This window comes from Felis catus, chromosome B1, assembly GCF_018350175.1.
Source record: "Felis catus isolate Fca126 chromosome B1, F.catus_Fca126_mat1.0, whole genome shotgun sequence".
In the NCBI taxonomy this organism is placed as follows: domain Eukaryota; kingdom Metazoa; phylum Chordata; class Mammalia; order Carnivora; family Felidae; genus Felis; species Felis catus.
This window is the reverse complement of record NC_058371.1, coordinates 147,403,604-147,429,745: the sequence shown is the minus strand read 5'-3', so window position 1 is coordinate 147,429,745 and position 26,142 is coordinate 147,403,604. Positions and strand designations below refer to the sequence as shown.

The window sequence follows — 26,142 nt, the reverse complement described above, 5'->3', positions numbered from 1 at the left end:
TTGACATTTTTAGGGCACTTTCTAGTTCTGCTGTCAGTTTTACCTTGTTCGAATTAAAGTTTAATTTTAGTATACGGTAAGACCTGAACAGCCTACTAAAATAGCACCCCTACCTGCCTTCTCCAATTAGAGGATTTGGAGTCGAATACAAAGGTGGCCTGGGAAAAATCAATTTCCTTACTATGAAGTTTAAACTGGATCTAGTGTCTTAGAAATGCATGTCTGACAATAAACACTCTCCAGGAGTGGTTTCTGCTGTAACTGAGCTGTATTGTACAATTTAAGGGGAAGGAAGGGGAAATAGAAGTGAGTATTTTATACAGAACATATCACCCTGGCTGTGATTTTTAATGAGGTGAAGCAATATTGTTAATAAAGTAGCCCTTTTACCCCATAAATTTTAAGAAATGTAATTTCAAATCTTATTAACATTTGTCTTTTTAGCTACTTTTAAACTTACAATAGTGCCACAGTTGACAAGAATATCATTGCTGAAGTTCTTCCAAGATATATTTATGTTATGTATATTGTATATGAACTATGTACATTTCTTGCACATATATATTTCTTCCACATATATATAAATTTGGGAAACTAATAACTAAAATAGGTAATCTATTTATTTGTATTGGTTTCCCATGGCTGCTATTTAAAATTTTTATAAATATGATGGCTTAAAACATTACAGATTTATTGTCTTGAGATCTGGTGGTCAGAAGACTGAAATGGGTCCCATTGGTTAATGTCAAGGAATTGACAAGGCTGTGTTCTTTCTGGAGGCTCCCTTGAAAGAATTCCCTTGCCTTTAGCAGTTTTTAGAGGCCACCCACATTCCTTGACTCATGGCCCTTTCCTCCATCTTCAAAGCCCGCAATGGCCAGTTGAGTCTTTTTCATAGCACATCACTCTGACACTGGCTCTCCTGCCTCCCCCTTTCATCTATGAGAACCCTGGTGATTACATTGGACCCACCAGAATAATCCCAAATCATTTCTTCAAACTCAAGGTTATCTGATTAGCAACCTTAATTCTATGTGCAACCTAATTCTCTCTAGCCATGCAACATTACGTATTCAGTTTCCAAGAAGTAGGATGTATACTTCCTTAGGGGGCATTGTTTTGCCTACCACATTATCTGACCAAAGTTTTAACATCATTATTCTGGGATACCTTGACAGTGTACTGAAAGGGGGCAAGTATAGAATCAGGAAGATGAGATAGGAAGCAGGAAACCACAGGAGATAAAGTGGTGCCTTAGACAAAGGAGCAGTGGAGGTGGTGAGAAGTGGCAGCATCCTGAATATGTTTTGAAGGTCATTTGCTGATCCATTAGATATAGGATATGAGAGAAAGAGAAGAGTTATGTGGATGGTTTTTGGCCTAAGCAATAGGAAAAAATAAGCTGCCATTAATAAAGATGAAGAGAACTGAAAGAGCAGATTTAGGGCTTCAGTGTTTAGTTTATGGAAGGCTAAGAATACCTCTTCTAACTAAGGAAAAAACATGTCCCAGGTGTTTGGTAGTGATTCCAGTCATGCAGATCTGTCTCCTAGAGGGCCAGAGGTACAGTTCCTTGGGACTTTATACCAAGGAATTGCAGATTTAATTCATTTGCCACCCTCTACTTCTCTTCTTCTGTTTATGAGAAAAAGGAGGAGCACTGTCTTTTTAATAACCATTCCCCCCCCCCCCCACCTTTTGAACAACGTCTAGCATATCTAAATTGTCAACAAATTAGAGTTTTTGGGTAAGGACTGGGAGGGTGGTAAAAAAAGAGAACTTCTTTTTGCCCTTGCAAAAAGACCTCTGGTCTTCCAGTGATTTATGACCTACTGGACCAGAGAGATATTATAACATCTTAATAGTTCCTAAGCATGCTTCACATGACCATCTTTGCCAGACCATCTTGAATTGCCTTTGCCAACACTTACTTGTACGAAGCTTAAGAAATGGGAGTTTCCTCCAGTACTGAGCCCTGGGAAACATCCTTTTTCTGCAGGGATTCCAAATACTTCCAACCAAAATTTGTTGAGTGGCAGTTCCATATTATTACTGGGCTTCCATATCATGTCTTGTTTCTTGGAATTGATAATTCCTTCTTAAGACCTCCTGATGGTAGATTATTTAGTTATTCCAGTGGTTTCTGCAGCCAAGGAGACCTCATGGAACTTGAAACAACAATAGTTAACATGTATTAGGCGAATCTATTATGTTCCAGATGTTATGATAAAAACTTTCATGGCTTGTCTTATTTAATTCTTATAACAAACTGATGAAGTTTGTAGGGATTATTTTGGCTACATTTTGCAGATGGAGTAATTGAAGCTAAGAAAGGATATATATTTACAGAGAGGACATAATGGTGCTAGCATTCCAACCCAGGTCATCTGACTTTAGAAACTGTGCTCCTAACTGCTGCCCTATATTTTCCTCCCCAGATTGACCCCTGCCATTTATTTGTGCTTGACATTACTGTATGATTGGTGTTAACTGGCAAGTTAACACATCCCATAGCTGACTTTCTGCCTTTTTTTGTGTGTAGTTCTTAAGCGAGCTAAACCTAGCAAAATCCAGCCCTTCAAAAGGAAATGAATTCAAAGCAAATAGGCCATCTTTGGTCCTGCTGCTAGTTAGGACCCAAGGCTCCTGGCACCGGGCAGTGGTCAAGAAGAGAGCACTACTGTGGCCTTTGGCATACCCACCTTGCCAAGTACTTCCATTTCTCAGTTCCATTCCTACTGAATATCTGACTGCAGGAGTCCCACTACTCTTTCAAAAGATTCCCTGTCCTGAGAACTGTGCAGCCACTCGGTCCCTCCCTGATCTCTCTTCATCTGACAATACCAGAACATTGACTGCTCACCCTGAGGTAACTTGACAACCACTGAATCAACCCTGATTTGTTTCGGAGCAGGCTTCCTTGGGTCCCTTTGTGAAGACATGGATTGCGTCTATTTTGCTCACTGTGGTATCCTTAACACCCGATTAAAGTGTAAGCTAGTGAGTAAATTCTTGTCGAATGATCAGATTACATGCCACCATGCGTATAAACCTTAGGGGAAACTCAGGTGCCTGTGTTCTTAGTAATGCTCCCTGGCCATTGTCAGTGCCACCAGACACCCCTTGCTTCCCTACTGACTCAGAAATGACCATTCTGCAGCCATACAAGGGGAAGGTTTTCTACATCCCATAAACCTCAGCCCTTGTCCTGACCAGAGGCAGATATTTAGGAAGCTCCAAGTTTGTCAGCTAATGGCAACCACATTTAAAAAGTGGTAGAGAAGAGATGCCCCACATACAGACATTTTAAGCACTAACTTATAGTGAAAAACATTTTCTTTGACAAAGTTGGGGATGTCCTCAAATCTTCATCTTCCATCACATCATGTTTCCCTGAGGTCTTGAGTACACTGAGTCACCTAGAACTTGTAACCCCTTTCCTGCTGGATTCTCAGTGTTTTCAGGTTAACTTACGGGATTATGTTGCTGTATGCACACAATGCTATTCCCAAATTATAAATAGAATTCTGTATTTTTGTGTAGGTTTTTTTTTTTAATTTTTTTTTCAATGTTTATTTATTTTTGGGACAGAGAGAGACAGAGCATGAACGGGGGAGGGGCAGAGAGTGAGGGAGACACAGAATCGGAAACAGGCTCCAGGCTCTGAGCCATCAGCCCAGAGCCCGACGCGGGGCTCGAACTCACAGACCGTGAGATCGTGACCTGGCTGAAGTCGGACGCTTAACCGACTGCGCCACCCAGGCGCCCCAATTTTTGTGTAGGTTTTTACAATATGCCTTGAGATTTCAACCTTATCTAGGTATCCTTTATGCTGCATACAGCAAGAATGTTTGCACAGTATTTCAGGAATATATTATTTGTGACTTCTCTCCCCAGCCTGCGCATGCATACATAAGCTCACAAACACCAACCCCCCCCCAATACACACACACACACACACACACACACACACACACACACACACACTGATTTCTTCTGTGGGATTCGATTATTTCTGGCTAGATGAGAAAGCAATGCAAAAACAATTTGAGAAATAATCTCTCTACAGTGTGACACCTCCTTTAATTTGCTGGTGAAGCTGTTACTATAAAGACAGAATTCTTTGTTCATTTCCAACACAGGCAAATATATTAATCCAGCACTAAACATTCCTTGGTTTCTTTTTAATTTTTTTCAGGCAAGAAAACTGATCAGTGACTTCGCCATTATCTTGTCCATTCTGATCTTTTGTGTAATAGATGCCCTGGTGGGTGTGGATACTCCAAAACTAATTGTGCCAAGTGAGTTCAAGGTAGGTGAACTTCTGCTTTTGGTCATTCGTAGAATGCTATGGATTTCTTTCCTCTCCCCTATTCTAGTTCGTCATATATTTTTGAGTTGGTTTTGTAGGATTATCCATTTCCTTATTTCAGAAATGGTCTTTTGCTAGATGCATACATATTCTTTGTCTATTCCTTCACTAAAGTTGACTGCCTGATTACGATTAAATGCAGGGTTCACATTATATTGAGTTTTATTGAAAAATACACTCTGCTTTATATTTTTAGAGTATTTAAAATGAGCTGAAGTATTTTCATGCTACTAATCCCCTTCTTGGTCCATATAATAATTCTAAGATGTAATGCAACTATCATCATCCTGATTTTATGAAGTTGATATCGGAGCTCAGAAAGAGTAAGGAAAATGCCTAAGATTATGTTATTACTCTTTTCCTGCTACAAAACTACCTGCCATATATACATACGTCTATATATAATGTACATTTTAATTATTACAAAGAGGGGGTGGCTGGGTGGCTCAGTCGGTTGAGCGACCGACTTCGGCTCAGGTCATGATCTCACGGTTTGTGAGTTCGAGCCCTGTGTCAGGCTCTGTGCCGACAGCCTGGAGCCTGCTTCAGATTCTGTGTCTCCCTCTCTCTCTGCCCCTCCCCTGCTCACACTCTGTCTCTCCCTGTCCCCAAAATAACAAAATATTAAAAAATTTTTTTAAATTATTACAAAGAAGATATAAGAATTATTCACTTTATAAATCTGTTGGTATGTGCAGGCCTAATGGGTAAAATTTACATTTCAGTCATTCTTATATATCCCTATCTAATTTTTCATTATGTCTTTCACCTGTTTTATGGAGCACTCCTAGCCTCTCTCTCCATCCCTGAGACCATATGGTACAGCAAACAGAATGTTTGTTGCATTATCTGTGCCATCTCATATTCATTTGCAAACATAAGTTTTCAATCATTCAGTGATTAGTTCATTTAAGTCAGTATTTATTGAATGTTTGCTTTGAGTCAGGCCCTTTCCAGGGGATATGAAATGTACTGATGAACAAGAGAAAGTTGTTCCCTCCTTCTAAGCTCACAACCTGGTAAAGGAATAAAATGTGGATGGATTCAGTGATGTAGTTATGAGCAAAGGGAGACGGAAGACAAATATCTTCAGAGAAGTGAGACTTTCTTGATAGTAAACATAGAGGAAAGAATTTATAGGATTCTGTTTTAGTTTATTTGCATTATTTAATGTTAGGAAGAGGATAGAAAAATATTCCAGGAGAAGTGGAAAAATGATCATCTTTTTCATTTTTGGTAACATTTCTGAGGATTTAACCAGTTATTCTGGGTCACTGTTCATATGTATAAGAAAGACCAGAGTATTAAACAAGTTCTATTATAAAATAAAAAAAAATATTTGTACCTTTTCTATATAATATGATGTGAAACTATTACAATTTGTCAGTAGTAGAAATAACTTGGGTATAATTGCTAAAATTCATGAACAAAATTCATTCAAATTTCTTGTCTGTCTTTACTGACTATTACATTTGGGTTTTTTTAATGGCTGCTCTTTAAACTTAAGTCACATTCTTCCATCTTGAGTCCTTACCTTAGATCATCCTAAATACACAAAATGGCATGTACTTGTTTTCCTTCAACCTATAGTCTTAGTCTCCTTCATTTAAAAAACTGCCTTAAAAATAATCACCTTTAGGAAATTATTGGTGACTAATCTTTGTTGAACCTTTCGGTAAAACTGTTTCTGATTTTGAAATGTTGGCTCTCCAGAAATCAAAGTGTATCTCTCCCATTGATTTTTCACCAAACAGTATGTATTAATATCGTTTTGAAAATGTTCTCCTTCTTCTTCAAGCCAACAAGTCCAAACCGAGGTTGGTTTGTCCCACCATTTGGAGGAAACCCCTGGTGGGTGTACCTTGCAGCTGCGATCCCTGCTTTGTTGGTCACCATTCTGATTTTCATGGACCAGCAAATCACAGCTGTGATTGTGAACAGGAAAGAGCATAAACTCAAGGTAAATGTTTGTAGTAATGGTTATCATTGCCTTGCACTTTCTTTATAGTACTAGGAAATACTAATTTATTCAAAACCAAGACAGTTTTATTGAGAGTTATATTACAGCTAATATTCTTTCTGACTTGGCAGAGTCACAGACCACTTTGTGTTGACACATCTCCTCAATAGAATACTTTAGGATAGATCTCATTTCAATCTGAAAAAGTTGTTTGAAATCATATTTCCTTCACCACCGAAGAGGGCAGGATAAGCTGTTTACCATTCAGCCACTGTCATCCTTCATCTGATTTTAATGTGGTAACTGTCCTTAATGAAGACAGTGACAAATACTCTTTTTGAAGCTATTGAGATAAAAACATGTTTGTTTGTTTTTGATCTGTTGACTTGGTGAGTGACAGTAATAGATTTTCTGTCATTTTACCAACCTTGCAACCTGGTAGGGTTTTTTAATACATAGTTTTCATATTTATATATAAATTATAATGATATATAACATAATATATAGTATAATATATAATATATTATATATTATAGTATAATGTATAATATATATTATACTATAATATATGTATAATATATACTATAATGTATAATATATATTATACTGTATAATGTATAATATATATTATACTATAATATATAATATATATTATAGTATGTATAATATATATTATAGTATAATATACATTATACTATAATATATATGTCTGTATTTTGGATTTTTGCTTCTGTTTAAGAGTAAAATTGGCCTGCAAGTTTTCTTTCTCATAGTGTCCCTGTCTGATTTTGGTATCAGGAATATGTTATCCTTATAGAAGAGCTGGGGAGTGTTTCTCCTCCTATTCCATTTCCATTCCATTCTCTGAAATAGAATATAATACTCTCTTTATTGTGTGTAATATGCCAATGATCTTTTTTTTGAATAATCAAACATGCTTGTAAAACTATATGGGCTGAGTAGTTTCTATGTGGAACTTATAAAACTGATGATCAAAATGTTCTAATGGTTGCAAAATATTCATAATTTCTATTTTTCTATTTGGTAACATATTTTTCTATATTTTGTTCCATTTCCCCAATATTTTCAAATTTGTTTATATGTTTATAGTATTATCTTTTTTTTCTAATCTGAATGTTACTTTTCCCTTTAAATTCCTAATATCATTGATTTGTGCTTTTTAAAACTATCTATCTATCTATTTATTTATTTATTTATTTATTTATTTTTGACGTTTATTTATTTTTAAAGAGAAAGAGACAGAGTATGAGCTGGGAAGGGGCAGAAAGAGAGGGAGACACAGAATCCGCAGCAGGCTCCAGGCTCTGAGTTGTCAGCACAGAGCCCAATCTGGCTCGAACCCACGAACCGTGAGATCATGACCTGAGCCAAAGTTGGACACTTAACTGACTGAGCCACACAGGCACCCCTGATTTGTGCTTTTTATTTTCCTTGATGATTTAGCCTGAGGTTTATTAATTTTATTAGCCTTTTTCAAAGAAACAGTTTATTACATTGGAGTTTTTGTACATATTGTTTTCTGTTAATATTTGCTTTATTTGTTTTGAAGCCATGTTGTTAAGTACATCCACATTTGTATCTATTTTATCTTTTCAGTGAATTGAACTTTTTATGTGCCTCTCTTTGTTTCTAACAATGCTTTTGGCCTTAAAGCTTATTTTATTTTGTACTAATAAAGGTTTGGTAACTTAATTTTCACTTCCCTGATATGTATTTTTCCAGTCTTTTATTTACAATACACCTTGTGTCTTGTGTCTCTTTGTAAATAACACATAGGATCCATTTTTACAGTCTTTTCTCTTAACTAAAATATTGAATCCATTTAAGTAGATAGTGATGACTAATAGATTTGGATTCATTTTTACCACATTATTTTTGCTTTCTACTTCCCTAACACTCTATTTGCCTCACTGTTCTTTCTTTTTTATTCTCCTTTCTTGCCCTCTTTTAGGTTGATACAGTTTTATTTTTTTATTGTCTTCATTCTAATTTGTTTTGTGTTAGTTTGAAAGTTATACACTTTATCTTTTCTTATAGTGATTATGTTGTATATTTTAATATGCATATTTAAGTTCTGAAGGTATTCAGTGTGTTTATCCTTCTGGTGAAAACTGCTAATGGCTAAAGAATGCTTTAATGTTGATCTTCCTTCCTGAGTCCTGTGTTCTTATTACCTAGATTTGATTGCTATCTGGATTTTAAAATCTAATTAGACATGGTCAGTATTTTTAGAATTATATGCAAATTTACTCTTTTCTTTGCTTTTTTTTTTTTTTTTTTTTTTTTTTTTGCATTTCAGATCTTCCATTTTGGAAGAGTTTTCTTTAGACTGAATTATTTCCTCTAAACAGTACTTATTTACTAGACTATTGAAATTTTTTCTGGGGTGATCTTTGTGTGGTAAACCCTCATTTATGTTCATCTGAAAATGTGTTTGTCTCACTTCCATTCTCGTAAGATGGTTTCTCTGGATATATACTGTAGGTTAAAAGCTCTTTCTTCCAGCATATAGAAGCTATTTTCCATTTCTGACTTTCATAAAAGTGAACTGTCAATACACTTTTCATTGCTTGGTAAGTAATCATTCTTGTCTTTTGGATGCTTTTATCATCTTCTCTTTTGTCTTTATTCTGGAGTTTCACTATAACTTGTGTCAGCGTAGATCTCTTTTTATTGTGTATTGGAAAATTGGGTTTCCAGTCTTTTATTAATTATTAGATTATTGGATCTTCCTGTCTTTTATCACTTGTAGAATTCTGTAAGTCTGACTCTTTCAATCTCTAATACATCCTTTTGGAATTCCAAGTAGAATTTTGTCATATATCTCCATCTTGTGCTCTACTTCTACTAATCTGTTTTTGGTTTGGGGTTTTTTATTTTTGTTTTTATTTTACATTTCCTATCTTTTGGTCTCTGCGTTATATTTTGGGTAATTTCTTCAGTTCTTTCTCTTTATTAAATTATTTCTTCTGTTGGTTCTATTCTGTCAGCAAACTAGCCACTGATTTTTTCCTTTCAAGAATTATAGTTTTTTTTTTGTATTTAGAAGTTCTATTCTGTTATTTTCCAAAGCTTTCTATCCAGCTTTGATAGTTCTTAACTTCTTTATTCTTTTTCAATAAAGTCTTTTATTATTTTATACATTTGCTGTCTTTGCAGATTTGATTTTGAACTTTGTTTTTTTTCCTCTCTTACTTCCGGTGTGTCTTCTCATTCTTTTTTTTTTTTTTTTTTTGTAAAGAAACAGTTATAAGCTAATCTTCCCATGCAAGTGCTTCAAAGCCTTCCAGAGAAGATTTTATTTGCTTCTGGGAGGTATAGGAGAGTCCAACCAACCCAGGAACTCTTTACTTTATTTATTCCCATAAAACATATTTTATTATAGAAAGTTTTCAACATATATAAAAGTAGACAGATGGTATAACTCCAGAGGTTTATCACCCAGTTCTAGCAATTATTGACTCATGTCCAGTCTTGTGTCCTTGCTTGAGGTCTCTCCTGCCTTTGCAGTTAGTGACATCTGAAGGGTTGACTGCGTTGATTGTCCAGGATGGATTCTTCACTCACTCACATGTCTCACATGCCTAGTACCTTGATGTTCCTTGATGTGTCTGTTTCTCTGTCTTCTCTTTCTCCACATGGCATATCATCCTTCAGAGCCTTTCTGTGTGGGTTAGGCTTCTTGCAGCATGGCTATCTTGTTATGTACTTGGTACATGGGAGCTGACTTCCAAGAATTATGAGTGTAAGATGCAAGGCCATTTCATGGTTACACCCACCACTTGCATAGCTTTATATTTTATTTTGCTACAGTTGATTGATCAAACTAGTCCATTTAATGGGATAAGGAAGGGCTTAATTGTTTGTTGGAGGAATAGCAATTTTACATTGTAGAAAAATATGCAGGATAGGAACATATTTTTCCAGTCATTTTCAGAAAATAATATCTGCCACATTTGTACTGCAGAATTTGCCTTAGTCTAGATCATGGTGCTTACTTCCCTGTTTTGTCATTTAGTATGTGCTTTTTCTTCTGTATTTCTTTTAAACTGGTCATTGGGGAGTACCTGGGTGGCTCAGTTGGTTAAGTGTTCAACTCCTGATTTGGGCTCAGGTCATGATCTCATGGTTTGTGAGATCAAGCCCCACGTCAGGCTCCGTGCTGCTAGCATGGAGCCTGCTTGGGATTCTCTCTCTCTCTCTCTCTCTCTCTCTCTCTCTCTCTCTCTCTGCACAACTCCCCCCACCCCCAAATAAGTAAACTTTTTAAAAAAAGAATAAAATAATTGGTCATTGGATTCAGAAGCTTGATGAAGTATAGTTTTGACCTTTTATATCTATATCTTTTTGTATGTTTTTGAGGGTAGGGTGGCAAGACATTCATAGAAGGCCAGGACCACTTTACTCTGTGTTTTTGGCTTAATAGTTTCTAGACCATACAGGTAATGTGAATTCCAGCTTCAAACCTAATTATAGGTTTATAGTTAGAAATATCTTTCAAGATTCTTTTTTTTTTTCTTATGGCTTTATATCTAGTAGGATGGCCAAGAAAGGCATATATATCTCAGTGTCTTTCTCTGTAGGGTATTTTATTTCCTAGGTGACCAACTGAGTATGCTGTATTTAGAGCATCCTAATTTTATTTCAGGGGATGTCTTTCATTTGTAGACTTTCCCCAAGATCTTGGGAGTTGGTCTCCCAGACCAGAGTTCAGATGGTCATTCTGAATCCAGGCCTGAAAGCCCCAGGATTTGACATAGTCTCTCAGGGTGGGCCCAAGCCTCTAGGGTTTACTAACCTTGTAGATTTACTCTTTCTTGTTGCCATTGTTTTTTTGTCTGCAAATGTTTCTTTTACTTTCTGGCAGATAAGGATGATTTCTAAAAGATATTTTCTGTATTTTGTGAGCATTTTTAGATGTCTTCTACTGGGAGCAGTTTCAGTGTTGATTTAGTTTTAAAGGCTAGAAATGGATGATAACTAATATATTTTATTCTGAAAAAAGTTAGGAAGCACATTCTTAATTTTGATATATAATTGGCAAGATTTGCTATGTGTCTTTGGAGGTAAATGCCTGTTCACTTTTGCTCATTAAGTTTTCCTTTGAGTAAAATTCAGAATTTCAAGTTTAGCAAATTTAGGATTAATAGGATAGAATTTTTAAAAGATTTTATTTTTAAGTAATCTCCACACCCAACGTGGGGCTCAAATTTACAACCCTAAGATCAAGAGTTGCGTGTTCCACCAACTGAGCCAGCCAGATGCCCCTGATAAAATATAGAATTTAAAAAATTATCATGTTCCCTGCAGAAAACATTGGAATATCAAGACATATTAGCATTTACCTCTTAAAACAGGAATTGAGTATATAAAAAATAAGTTTTCATCACTTTAGGAATCACTTATTTGAAATCACTTCTTTGAACGACAGTAGTTACAGAGGAAGTGCCAGTCTTTTGACACAAATCTAATGATACCAGTGGAGAGACATCATGGATGAAAGACTTTTCACTCTGGATATTGTTTTGTTTACATTTTGTTAAGAAATGTGCCTGTGGAATGTGAAAATTGGAGATCCTACCTAAAATTAAAGGGCCTTGAGTGCTATGAAATTGAGTGAAAAGAAACCTGAAACAGTGAGAGGGATGGAGGCATTATAATACTAAAAGCAGCATGTTTTTGGGTGGCATTTGCTTTGGCTCAATGTCAAGTGGCCCTGGCTGGCTGACTGCTCTGTTGGGATGGGATCCACCTTTCCACTCTGCTGAACAGCTCTGTATTGATGTAGGAACGCCAAGGCACTTGGCTTTTCTTGGCCATCATTTTGGTTAGTTATGTCCCACATTATCCCTGCAGAGCACTCAAAAGCAAACCAGGTTCAGCAAGGTCATGACTTCTCCAAGGTTATTTCCTGAGTCACTGCAGAGGCAGGAAAAAAGTCTGAGCTTTAGACTGCAAAGCAAGGGATACTTCTCACAAGGAAAATGATTTTAAGTGTGTGGGAAGCAGAAATAATGTAGGATAGGTATCTAGAAATAGAGATAAGTTGGTAGATCAATAAATTTTCTGGTACACCCCCTATGATAAAACCTTAAATTTGAGGTTGTTTTCTTGGATAACTCCAAAATTTTCCCTGTTTTATTTTTCCTTTCTATTCCTGTTACCATAATCTTAGATCCAGTCCTTTCATTTCATGTCTAGACTATTCTAACTGTTTAGCCATGAGTTAATAATCAGTTTCCCTTGCTTCATTTCAAAAGCAGTAATTTTTTAAAAGTATTGTTCTTATATGTCAGTCCTATCTTTCTTATCCTTTACAACCTTGGCCTTCTGGACATTTGCCCCTTGAAGAAATTCCGTTTGCCTTTAGCATCCCATTAGCCTCGGATTTAAGCCTCTCTGTGATATGTTCTCAGCCTAAATTTAGAATGATGCTCTCCCCATACTATATGATGCTCAGATCAAATGGGTTATTGGTTTCTCCTCAAATCTGGCAGCATCTTCTGCCAGTTGTTCCAGCTCTTCTCTCTATTTCTCAATGATTGCCACTTACCAAAATCCTTCCCATCTTTTAAAATCCTCCAGATATAAACTTGTCAGTGTAGCTTTCACTCCTAATGTAATTTCTGTTGCTCTTGTTTTTGCCCTTACTGTATGTGTATTACTCTGTGGCACCGGTCACATAATATCTTGAATGGGAGTTGTGTTGTATAATTACCTTCTCCCTTTTCTGGACCAAATGTTTTCAAGGCAAGGGCATGTTTTAGTCCTCTCTCCAGCTCTCATGTGGCCCGTCACAATGATTTCCATATGGTAGGCTCAGTAAGTACATATTGAAGAATGTGGTTATCTTGGGCCACATGGTTCTCAGAGTTGTTGCACTATGTGAGACAGCTGATAGCTGAAAACATGCCAACCTATCTCTGGTTCTCATAGTGAGTGCTCGTATTACTCAAAGCCCTGTTTTTAGATGTCATCATTGCAGGAAGTTTCTGTGTGTTCACTCTAGAAATTGTTAAACAGTGTATCCTCTAGTTTATCCTCTGTACTTGGGGTGTCCTTTTTAAACCTCTCTGAATCTCTGTCTAGAGTGTTTTGTAATTTGTGTACAAATCTGAGTCCCCTCATCTGATTGTGAGCTTCTTAGGGGGAAGAACTAAGTCATGATTCTTGGTGGCCCCATAAACCAGCTTGTTGTCTGGATTATGGGGGGCTCCTAGCATGGATGTTTATTCTGTGTCTGTGCATGTGCATACTGCTCCTGATCCTTTATTATCATCTTATTTACCAGACGGTCAGACTAGTCTTTTTCTCCCCTAGATTTTGATTTCTGTGGATTATTCCTAAATGACTTTTGTTCTGTATTAGTAAAGTATATATGATATCAAAAGGAAGTAAAGTTTCACTTCCTACCCCGCTACTTAAAATAATCTCTAGTTTTAGAAAGTAGAACATCCTTTGGATTTATATTCACGAAGACAGGACTTTTTTATTTAAAAAAAATTTTTAATGTTTGTTTTTGAGAGAGAGAGAGAGAGAGAGGGAGGGAGCAGGACAGGGGCAGAGAGAGAGGAAGACACAGAATCTGAAGCAGGCTCCAGGCTCTGAGCTGTCATCACAGAGCCTGATGCGGGGCTCCAACTAATGAAATGTGAGATCATTACCTGAGCCAGGGTCGAATGCTTAACTGACTGAGCCACCCAAGTGCTCCAAGACAGGACTTTTTTAAACTTTAAATGGCATACTTAGCCTTTTGAGCATTTTTTGAGTCCTTGCTATGTATGGAACATTTGTGTTCGATGTTGAAGATAAGAATTGTTCTAATTTATGGTCTCTGCCCTGAAGGAGTTTAGTGGATTTTTCCTATTCACCACTTATCTCCACCACCAAGGTTGGGATTGACTTGCCTTTCTTTGTGCCTTGTATCTTACACATACAATAAATTATTTGCCTCCACATCTGGCTTCAACTAATAATCTATAAACCCCTTAAGGGCACATGTTCTATTGTACTTATTATTTTATCTAACACAAGCCCTAACATAGTATAGGCGTTAATGAATGCTTGTTTTTTTAATGTTTATTTATTTTGAAAGAGAGAGCATGAACAGGAGAGGGACAGAGAGGGGGGCAGAGGGAGAATCCCAAGCAGGCTCCACGCTATCAGTGCAGAGCCCAATGCAGGGCTCGATCTCACAACCCATGAGCTCATGACCTGAGCTGAAATCAAGAGGTGGATGCTTAACCGACTTTACCCAGGCACCCCATGAATGCTTATTAAATAACAGTTTTCCAAGAAAAGATATGAGCAAATGCAAAGGCCCCAGGGTAGAAAGAACCTTAGTATGTTGAAGAATGGATAACAGACCAGTGTGACTGGAACATGGGGGAATTAGTGATTCATGATGAGGTCAAAGGGAGTAGGAACAGATCATGTAGAGTAAAGGTTCTCAAAGGTGATGGCTGTGCTGTGTACTGGCATCCACTAGATGCCAGTTTCACCCTTTCCTCCTAAGTTGTGACAAACAAAAATGTTTCTAGACATTGACAAGTGTTCCCTGGGGGATAAAATCATTCCGGGAAGAAACACTGATATAGAACCTTATAGATGATTTTACTGTGTTTTAAGTGGAAACAGGAAGCCACTGGAGAGTTTTGAGCAGGGAAGTACGGTATAATAATTGAAATTTTAAAGAGGAGAGTGGGTTGTGAGGGACAGGAGTGAAGCAGGGACTTCTATGGCGGGAGTGGCATCGAGGACCAAGGATTGCTGAGTGATGAGAGGGAAGCAGGAGAATTTGACTTGGACCTTGAAGAGAGAACGGATTTAACCAAATAGCAAGACTTAGAGTACCAGTTTGAAAAGTGTTGCAGAATGTGAAAGGCGCATTTAAGGTATGATGAAGTTTCAGGACTCTTTGAGGGCTCCCATCATCGTATCAGATGCAAAGCCTCAGCATGGGGAGCCAGGTGCCTGTCGTGGCTGATAATCTGTCCTATCTGACTCACTCATCTGCTACTGACCTTCCCTGCTCCCTCAACATTCCAGCCTGGATGAATGGCACCAGCACCGCACTTAAACACTGTCTCTAGCAGCATTAAGGATGGATGGGAGAGGTGCCAGAGAGGAGTGGTTAGGAGGCCTCTGTATAATCCAAGTAGGAGATTATGAAAATCTGCAAAAGGCAAGGGGTAAGAACAATTCACATGCTATTTTTGAAACATTTGTATATTTTGTACAGTACTATTTCTATTAAAAGTTTTCTATATTTCTTACAGTACTACTTCTACTAAAAGCTCCAGTATTTGAGGGGTGCCTGGGTGGCTCAGTCGGTTAAGTGTCTGCCTCTTGATTTAGGCTCAGGCCATGATCTCATGGCTCATGTGATGGAGCCCCGTGTCAGGCTCTGCACTGGCAGCATGGAGCCTACTTGGGAATCTCTCTCTCTCCCTCTCTCTCTGCCCTTCCCCTGCTCTCACTCTCAAAATAAATAAATAAACATTAAAAAAAAGTTCCAGTATTTTTATATTATTTTCATTCCATTCAAATCTAGTTATTCAGATACCTTTGGCTAAAAGAGACATCTTAGAGTTGGCTTGTTGTCACATGGATAGGTTTGTTTTGCAGGAACAACTTCTCTAACAGAACCATTTGGGTTCTGGGTCTTTATGCCAATAGTTGGGGCACCATGAATTTTTTAGCATAGCTTTTAGCATTCTGGTCAACAGTTATGTCTCCAGTGTTTACTGTATGTAAGACGCTGTACTGGCTAGACATTGTAAGCCTCGAACATTAAAATTTGGCAGAATACATTGCTTTTTCCTCTTTGGTCTCCATCTCCTTAAAATCTCTCCCACCTGTCCTATTACTTTAGTTGGACCTGTGTCATCTTGGACCTGGACTGTGCTGTCATGTCTGTATCTCTGCCTCCAATCTTGACCACTTCCAGTATGTCCTCTACAAAACAAGAGAGCCATCCTTCTAAACAGAAATCTGATTATATCACTTGCCTGCTTAAAAACTTCTAATGGTTTCACACTACTCTTATGATAAGAATTCCAAAGTGTTAGCAAAACATCAACGTTTTTAACTTCTGGAGCCTTATTTCTTACTTCTCCCATCTCCTCCTATGCACCGAATCTATTTCATTTTCTCAAAATGGCAGCTTATTTGTCTAGTTTTTTCTCCTGCTTCCCCATATCTTGCCACAGCTGATTATGGCTCACATTTTAGGACTCAGCTTAAATACCACCTCCTATGCAAAATGTCTTTGACTTTGGGCTTAGTACCCTTTCTGGATGCTCCCATAACACTCCAAGCTCACTCCAACTATAGAACATTGTTATATTGCAAATACCTCTTGATTTGTTCAGCTCTAGCACTACACTGTAAACCACTTGAGGGCAAAAATCGTATATTATCTGTGATTTTACTTCCAGGATCTAGCATAGTGTCATTGAATGAATTAATTAACATTCATTCATTTATCCAACAAACGTTTATCTAGCGTGTTTACTCTATGATGGGCACTGCACCAGGTTCTGGGGTTTCAGTGGTGGTGAACAAAAACACACGTGGTCCCTGTCCTCACAGAGCTTCTGGTCCATGAGGATGATAGGTATTATTCAAATGATCATGCAAAATGTGACAATGCAAGTGTAGCTAGTGCTGTGAAGGAGAGGTGATGATGCTTTAAGAGTCTACAAGAGAGGGTGTGGCCCCCTTTAGGAACTGTGGTGGCTCTTACACTGAGGTTCAAGCATTAGTAGGAATTAGCTAGGTGAGGCTGGGTGGGAAGAGTATTCTATTCAAGCAGAGGAATCACTTTGTATGCACAGGCCTTACAAGAGAAAGTAGACTGACAAGAATGAAGGCCTGACATAATCCAGTGAGGCTACAGTGAGAGTGGGAGGGTTGAGGATGGAGAAGGAACCACACAGAGGCAGACCTGGCAGGGCCTTCAGGTCATGTTGATTATTTTCCCTTTCTCTTAAGAGTATCAAGAACTCTCAGCATGGTTGAGGGAAAGGAAGACTTTTTGAGGATAATTATGTCAAGGCACACAGTAATTATTATCTATAATTGTTTTCTCCCAGAACTTTTATTTATTTTGGTGGTTTTGCATAGCTTCCTTTGTATTCATTCTACTGTCTACAATCCCCATTTCACCCTCTTTGGTATTATGTGGTCCCTTTTTGTTAGTCTCCAGGACATCTAATTCAAACTTTTGTTTTTTTTTCAAATAGAGCAAGAAAGCATAGCATTGGCTCATAGTAGCCTATGTGACTTTGTCTGCAACAACTACTCTTTGACCCATTAATCTAGCCTTAGGTTATTACAGTTTCTTTGATGCCAAGATTTGGGGGTCCTCTCTGTTAATTACCATGTTGGTACCTCTAATATGGTTTTGAGTGATTTAGTCTAAATAGGGCTTGAAACTATGTAATATTTCCAGCTGTTGTCCACCTCCCCTCCCCCCTCTGCCCAGGTGATTCACATTCCTGCCAATTAACAAATAATGTTTTAATTGTTTTGCTATGACTAATTAAGAGTCTATAGTTGCCATTCAGAAGAATGTAGACATCCTATTTGTCATTCATTTTTTGGTAAATATTAATCGAGAATTGACTATGCATCATGAACTCTACTTAGGTATTCAGGATAGAGAGAATAGACATAGTCCAGGTCTTCCTGTTTCTTGCAGTCTAATGCCAAAGACAGCTAAATACACACATAATTTCAAAACAGTGTGAGGAGCGCTGTGGTAAAGGAAAGCATAAAATGAAGGGAACACACGGGGCGCCTGGGTGGCTTGGTCGGTTAAGCGTCCGACTTAGGATCAGGTCATGATCTCACGGTCCGTGAGTTCGAGCCCCGCGTCGGGCTCTGTGCTGACAGCTCAGAGCCTGGAGCCTGTTTCAGATTCTGTGTCTCCCTCTCTCTCTGCTCCTCCCCTGTTCATGCTCTGTCTCTCTCTGTCTCAAAAATAAATAAACGTCAAAAAAAAATTAAAAAAATAAATAAATAAAAATAAAATGAAGGGAACACAGAGGAGGAAATCTAAACTAACTAGACTTGCCCATCTCACCTGGGCTGAGGCAGGAAAACTATAAAAAGTTAAAGGCTGGTTGAAGTCTTAAGGATGAGTAGGACTGCTTCAAGGTAAGAAGAAGGAAGAATAGGGGTTTTTCCAGGGAAAGGGTGCTATATGGGCAAAGACACAAATGCATTAGTATGTAAGACATATTGAAGGAATTGCATGTGGTTGAAAGTGGCCATGGTATAGGAGCCAGGCAGGGGAGAAGTGAAAGATGAGGCTGCAGACGTGAACAGAGGCCAGATCATGAATGGTCTATAGTTACGTCATAAGACACATCCACAAGCAGGAGTGAACAAATCCTATAGATTCCACCTTAAAGTATAGCCAGAATTCCAACACTTCCTGCCATCTTGACTCCTACCACTCTGGTTCTGGCCATCACAATTTCTTGCATGGATTATGATAGTCAACTCCTACCTGGTCTTATTTTCCTTGACTTTCTTTAGTCTGTCCTAACCCAGCAGCCATAGTGTTTAGAACATAAGCAAGTCATGTCATTCCTCCATGTAAAACCCTCCAGTCGAGTACCGTCCTGCTCAGTGTACAAAGTCTCATAGTTCTACTTAGTACTTAGTACTCTTTAAGATACTGTCAGTTTATGTTGTTTATTGTTGTCTCAGAACAGAAGCACCTCGAATATGGGAGCTTTTGTCTGTTTCATTCAGAGATATTCCATTAACACGTAGAACTGTGCCTATAAGTAAGTTGGTAGTCAGTATTTCTTCAAGGAATGGAATGACTGAGACCCAGATGTATTATGATCCTCACCTCATTAGTTATTGTTGAACAGGTTTATTTTAGCTCATCCCCACCCTTTGCTCTCCTTTCCCCTACCTTATCTCACTCCCAATTCAAACCATATGCTTTCAAACCATTTGTACCGAAATGAATTGGCTTTATGAGTATATATTAACCTTTGTATCCCAAGGACACTTTGTTCATAGTCTTAACCTGGGCTAAGTCAATATATGTTCTTCTTTCTTGTGTCAGCTACCCTTGCCTGTGGGGAGTTCTTTGAGAACATGATTGGACCCATGTTTGCAAGCCAGGGGTGAAATCTTGGCTTTTCGGTGAGAGGAGAGCAGTGTTCTGACTAACTGTAACAGGATCTGAATGATAACAGTCATCAGGTTCCTGGTATAAATCACATTCTCATTTTGTAAATCCAGCATCTCTGTTCCCTCAGACTGGTCGTACTCTGGCCCTTGGTGCTGCTGCTTCCATGCTGTGAAAATGGACTGCTCTATTTTCTCAGCCTCCATAGGGGTATTAGGCATTTGATTTCTTCATAAATAGAGCAGAGAAATATAACCTCAGAATAACACTGTGGACACATTTAACAATATTTAGTTAATGAGTAAAAGAGCTAGACCTTTTGTTACATCGTCTGCTCTTCCAGTCAGTAAATGTTATCATGACCATTGGGCAGTGTTTGAAATCAGCCTATTCTGATTAAGGAGGTATTAGTTACCTTAATGATAATGGTTCATAGGTTATTAAACAATTATTTTCATATACCATGAAAGGTGAGAAATAGTCATACATACCTTCTCAAGGTTGCTTTTAGATCTTTGGTCCTCATATTCTGAATACTATCTAAATGAACAGAATATTGCTAAATGGTCAAAAACAGAAGGATTAGTGTGAGCCTTTAAGGTGTCTGTTGTGCTTATGTTAATAACCACAACCACTGCCACCACCACACCATCACCATTTTTTGAACTCCTACTATGCTAGAACTACTATCTTTTAAGTTTCTGTAAGATGCTTTGCCTCTGTTACTTCACTGAATGGTTCCAGTAACTCTTCAAGGTAGATATATAGCTCCATTTTTCTAATTACAAAATTGGACACAGAGAGGATAATTAGCAATAAGCAAATGATAAGTAAGCTGTGACGCAGTAAAGTTAGAGGAGGTGTCTTGTGGCAGCTGTGTGTTTAATTGGGGGGGGGATGCCTAATGTGAGGAAGATAAAGTCGCCTTCCTTGGGGAGCTCACCTTGAGGTAGATATTTTTAGCAAGCAAAGAGAGTTGGGGTTATTTGGTAATCTTAATTCCCATCTGGAAATAGGATGAGATAGAAGCACGAGCATCTTCTCCATGTGGTTTTGTTACCTCTTTCTACAGAAAGGAGCTGGATATCACCTGGATCTCTTCTGGGTGGCCATCCTCATGGTGGTATGCTCTTTCATGGCTCTTCCGTGGTATGTGGCTGCAACTGTCATTTCCATTGCTCACATTGACAGTTTGAAGATGGAGACCGAGACTTCTGCACCTGGAGAACAACCAAAGTTTCTAGGAGTGAGGTATGTTAAGTCAGAGGAAAATAGCTCTACAAAACTTACCATGCCACATCTATATGTCATTCAAATGGAATGAGCAAAATTGGAGGAGAAAAGGCTGGTGATGATTAACTTATTCCTGCACTTGCTGTTCCAGAAAAGACTAAATTTCCATTAGAAAGAAAGTCTTCCATAATTTTTCGAGTTCACTTCTTACGTTACATATACTTCCTTTGATTAATGAAAGGCTAAACGACGCAACGTAAAACTGCAAACAGGCCATGCATTTTCTTGAACATGCAGCTCATTTTGGTGCTGTGGTACGTACTCTATCACAATCCTATTTAAAGGTCAAACTCTTTAACTTTTCAGCTCTGTTGAGACGCCTCAAAACTCATGGGTCTGCTTATGATTTTTAAGATTCTATTAAGGGAAAGGAACTCTGATTTCCAGTTCATTTTCTGTCTCCATAAGCACTGAGAAACCTTGACCTCCAGCTGTTAAGTTTGGGTAGCCAGGAAGGGCTTGTATAAGACCTTTATCCTGTGTTGAATACTTTTTGCAGCAAACCCTGCTCCTAACTGCTTGGGTGAATAGCTCACAGGACAGAGCCATTGTTTCCCACGCCACAACAGTGGGTGATTCTTTCCTGGGGGCTGGGGGGAAGGGGTGTTGGATGGGAATCCTATTTGTTAAAAAGTACTCTTGTGTTGTAGATTTGGAAATTAGACTGATGGGATTTATTGCACTTATGAAATTTCCCTGAGCTGTTTGTTAATTAGAATGTAGGACAATGTGATATCTGTCTCCCATGAAAGAAGGTGTAATTACACAACAGTACAAGTTGTTTAAAAAATAAGGGCTTCAAAGAGGCCAGTAATTGATGGACCAGGAGCAAGTGATTTTTTTTTTATTTATTGTAAAAGAAGCAAAGGATTTAGAAGAATCACTTTTCTCTTGATGAATTCAAATCACATTATACAATAGTTAGAAGAAAATTTTGTAGTTCTGTTGAGCTTATATGCTGTACTTGAGGTATTCATTTATATAAGATATCAACACCTTTGCTGTTTTAGTCAAATATTGGTTCATCGTGCAGTCTTTTTTGAAGGTGAAAAGACAAGAGCATGTTTATGAAAACAAGAAGTCAATTGGTAATCTTTTGATTTGGTTTCAGAGAACAAAGAGTCACTGGAACCCTCGTGTTTATTCTGACTGGTCTGTCAGTCTTTATGGCTCCCATCTTGAAGGTAAATATGTGAAATACTTGCCTCTTCCAGATAATTGGATATGTGTAGAGTAGAATTCCTTATCTGCAAGATTCTCATCAGTTCTGTGACACACTGAAGCAGAGGTCAGGTAGAATGAGGACTTTAAAAACTTATTTTGATGTTCTTCTCACTCCTTCTATTATTATTATTATTGCAGTTATTTGGTTGAACTGTATTAAGTTACCAATACCCAAGCTTTTTGACCTCTGTAAATGGCAGTTCCATACAGCTCAATCTAACTGATCTCCTCTCCTCACTACGTTTCTTGCTCTCCTTATATCCTTTCTTCCCATCACTTTCCATCTACTTGTTCCTAAATCCTGCCTGCAGTCCCCCCATATGCACACAGACTAGACTCCTGGATAACATGAATTATCATTTTGTAACTTTTCTCCTATTCTTAATTATTGCTGACAGTATTTAATTATTGCCTAGGAGAATAGAGTAAAATTATGATTTATGACTAGAAAACTTTAGAAATGAACTTTTAAAGAAGAAAAATGATATGGTAGATTATTTAGAAAGTTAGGAATCAAATATATAGGTTTGACTGATGGGGTGAATATCTACAAAAATAGATGAATATGAGCTATATGGGAAAACCTATTTAAAAGAAATAGGGTGAAAAGAGAAGGTGTAGCTGTCATGAAGCTTCCATTTGTGTGTGTGTGTGTGTGTGTGTGTGTGTGTGTGTGTGTGTGTGAGATGTAAGCATTTTATTCTTTCTTTTCTATTAACAATAGTGGCTAATTATTGATAATTTGCACTTTAGGCTTTGCACCACAGTACAAAGCATGCAAATTACCTATATACCTAGAAGCTATAAACAACCACTGTTGATATATCCTTCCAGATTTTTCTCTGAAAATTTTTGTTTATTTTTTTTGAAGCTTATTCATTTATTGAGAGAGAGAGAGAGAGAGAGAGCACATGCAAGTGGGGCAGGGACAGAGAAAGAGAGAAAGAGAGAGAGAACCCCAAGCAGGCTCTGTCTGCACCATCAGCACAGAGCCTGATGCAGGGCTTGAACTCACAAACCGCAAGGTCTTGATCGAGCTGAAGTCAGGCGCTTGACTGACTGAGCCACCCATGTGCCCGCATTTTGTGTTTATTTTTAAACAATTCTAATTTTTAAGATTTTTTAAATGCTTGTTTAATTACACAAGTTATGGAGCAGTACATTCTTATAGAGAGAATTCAAACAGTATAGAAGTATAGAGACCAAAAGGCAAAAGCCCTCCTTTTCTCTCAAGTTGACACATTTATAAGTCAATTGCCATTGAGATGAATTTAAGGAAAGTGGAACTATAATTTCTTAACCTATAGCTAAGACCAGCTTTGCCCTCAGGGTATTTAGATTAATGCATACCTTATGTGCAAAATACTTGGTAAATAGTTAAAAGATGTAAATACTCATCTCTTGTCCTTGGTTTCCACAATGTCAGTTAACTGATTTAACTGATTTCTGACTAGAATCATGAAGGAATGTATATTTCACATAACACATGGGAAAGTAAAATCAAAAATAACCTCAAAGTTGTTTCTGGTTACATATGGAGGACTCTACAGGTCAGGGTGCTGGGTGGCTCAGTCGGTTAAGTGTTCAACTCTTGATACTGGCTCAGGTGATGATCTCATGGTTTGTGAGTTCAATCCCTGCATTGGGCTCTGCACTGACAATTCAGTCTGCTTGGTATTCTCTTTCTCTCTTCCTTTCTCTCTGCCCCATCTCCAACTCATGTGTGCTCTCTCTCTCTCTCTTTCTCTCTCTCTCTCTTTTTCAAAATAATAGACTTAAAAAAAAAAAGAGAGTACAGGTCTTACATTCTACAGGGACAGAGAGAAATCTATTACCACTTTTGCCAGTGCAAAGCAAGTTGTGGGGTAGGTTTGAAGTTGTGAGTTTCACAGCATCAAATCCACTACCAAAAAGGCTTTTTGTTCCATTGTTGCCCCTTAGCTACCAGCACATCAACTGGTGGAAAGTGTAATGACAGCTTTTTACCACAGAGGCAATGGAACCTCTTTTTGGACAGATCCATTTTTAGAGAGGTCATTGCAGGCAATTGTGATCTCATGTTGTGGGAGGATCTACTAAGAATGAATTTGCCCCTGGGTTTCCTAATGGTGGACTTACACAACACAACTGCAGATTTTTCTTTTTTAATAGGGTCTCTTAGTTACTAGTAGAGGATAAATAGAAATCTTTCCATCAGTTCAAATGTACCTACAGTCCCCACCCATTTTTTCTTTTATTTTTATATTATTTCTTTTCATTTTTACAGTATAAAATCCTAACTCAAAAAGTCAGACGTGTTTAAAGGCTCTTTTTTTTTTATTACAGCAAATGGGCTTTAATCTTGGAGAATCTGTCAGCTGAGTAATCATGTACGATCCCAAAGGGACACAGAGAACAGATACTGTATAAATTGCTATTTTTAGGAAGAGATGCAAGACATTTTCAACAACGCCTCTTCCTGACTATTTTCTAACCCTGCACCCAAATATGGCTGCAGAGGAGTTAAAGCTGAAAGCCCTTTTGTTCTTTATTTTATGATGAATCTTTCTGCCCCGATATGCAAAGCATCTTAGTATCTGCAGGAGTAGATTAGAATGCAGAGAAAGGAGAGAGAGAGAGGTACAAGGGATCAATGAGCATGAGTTCCTTTTGACCTTCCTTAAGCTCACCCTTGTTCAGCTGCTAATGTTCATAATCATGGCTATTCCCACCTGGCAACTCTGAGTCCATGCAAAGAGTCATTGTAGGAATCAGCAAAAAAGGTAGTTTAGCAAACATTTTTATTAGGCAAGGTTTTGCCCAAAATGTGGGAAATGAAATTATTTTGTTAATACAGTTTCCAACATATTGTGGGTAACCTCAATTTGAAACGAACAAGAATAAAGCAGTCCAGCATTGACAATTGTGATTCCTTAACTTCTGTAAGTAGAACTATTCTTTACTTCAGGAATCACATCAGCCGATTTCAGATCATGTGCCCTTCTTACCGTTGAAATTTGGTGGGTTATAAGCATCCACTACAGAATTGTTGGTAGCTCATGTGAAAAGTCAATACAAGAACAAGCGGATGTTGAGGGTACAGGTTTTTTTTTTTTCAATATATGAAATTTATTGTCAAATTGGTTTCCATACAACACCCAGTGCTCATCCCAAAAGGTGCCCTCCTCAATACCCATCACCCACCCTCCCCTCCCTCCCACCCCCCATCAACCCTCAGTTCTCAGTTTTTAAGAGTCTCTTAGGCTTTGGCTCTCTCCCACTCTTCTTTTTTTTTTTTTTTTTTTGTTTACTTCCCCTCCCCCATGGGTTCCTGTTAAGTTTCTCAGGATCCACATAAGAGTGAAAACATATGGTATCTGTCTTTCTCTGTATGGCTTATTTCACTTAGCATCACACTCTCCAGTTCCATCCACGTTGCTACAAAGGGCCATATTTCGTTCTTTCTCATTGACATGTAGTACTCCATTGTGTATATAAACCACAATTTCTTTATCCATTCATCAGTTGATGGACATTTAGGCTCTTTCCACAATTTGGCAATTGTTGAGAGTGCTGCTATAAACATTGGGGTACAAGTACCCCTATGCATCAGTACTCCTGTATCCCTTGGGTAAATTCCTAGCAGTGCTATTGCTGGGTCATAGGGTAGGTCTATTTTTAATTTTCTGAGGAACCTCCACACTGTTTTCCAGAGTGGCTGCACCAGTTTGCATTCCCACCAACAGTGCAAGAGGGTTCCCGTTTCTCCACATCCTCTCCAGCATCTATAGTCTCCTGATTTGTTCATTTTGGCCACTCTGACTGGCGTGAGGTGATATGAGGGTACAGTTTAACTAGAACCTAAGTTATGACTAAGTAAAAGTCAGGATTAACCATTAACCTCAGAATTCACACAGAAAGGGGTATCAGGGGTTACTTTGGAGGAGGGAACCTTTCTCCTCCACCATTTGACTAATGTGTTTTAAAGGAACAAGTGACAACTTTAGAGAATGGTTTTACTTAAGAGTCTACCTTTGAAAGGCAGATCAAATGAACAGGATCAAGAAAAATATGTGGCTTTCACTTTTTAAAATGACATGGCTCAACACCTTCCCTGCTCAGCTCCCTGCATCCCCA

General features: G+C 38.0%; 1 protein-coding gene across 5 annotated transcripts in view; it reads left to right on the top strand.

Moving 5' to 3' along the window:
• SLC4A4 (solute carrier family 4 member 4) overlaps window positions 1–26,142 on the top strand; it is a 351,984-nt gene that overhangs the window by 303,917 nt on the left and 21,925 nt on the right. For all 5 annotated transcript variants that reach the window (XM_023253060.2, XM_019829398.3, XM_019829396.3 and 2 more), the window contains 4 exons: window positions 4,199–4,312; window positions 6,171–6,332; window positions 20,582–20,760; window positions 21,914–21,986. In XM_023253060.2, coding sequence (XP_023108828.1) covers window positions 4,199–4,312; window positions 6,171–6,332; window positions 20,582–20,760; window positions 21,914–21,986 — 528 coding nt within the window. The remainder of the gene's footprint in view (window positions 1–4,198; window positions 4,313–6,170; window positions 6,333–20,581; window positions 20,761–21,913; window positions 21,987–26,142) is intronic.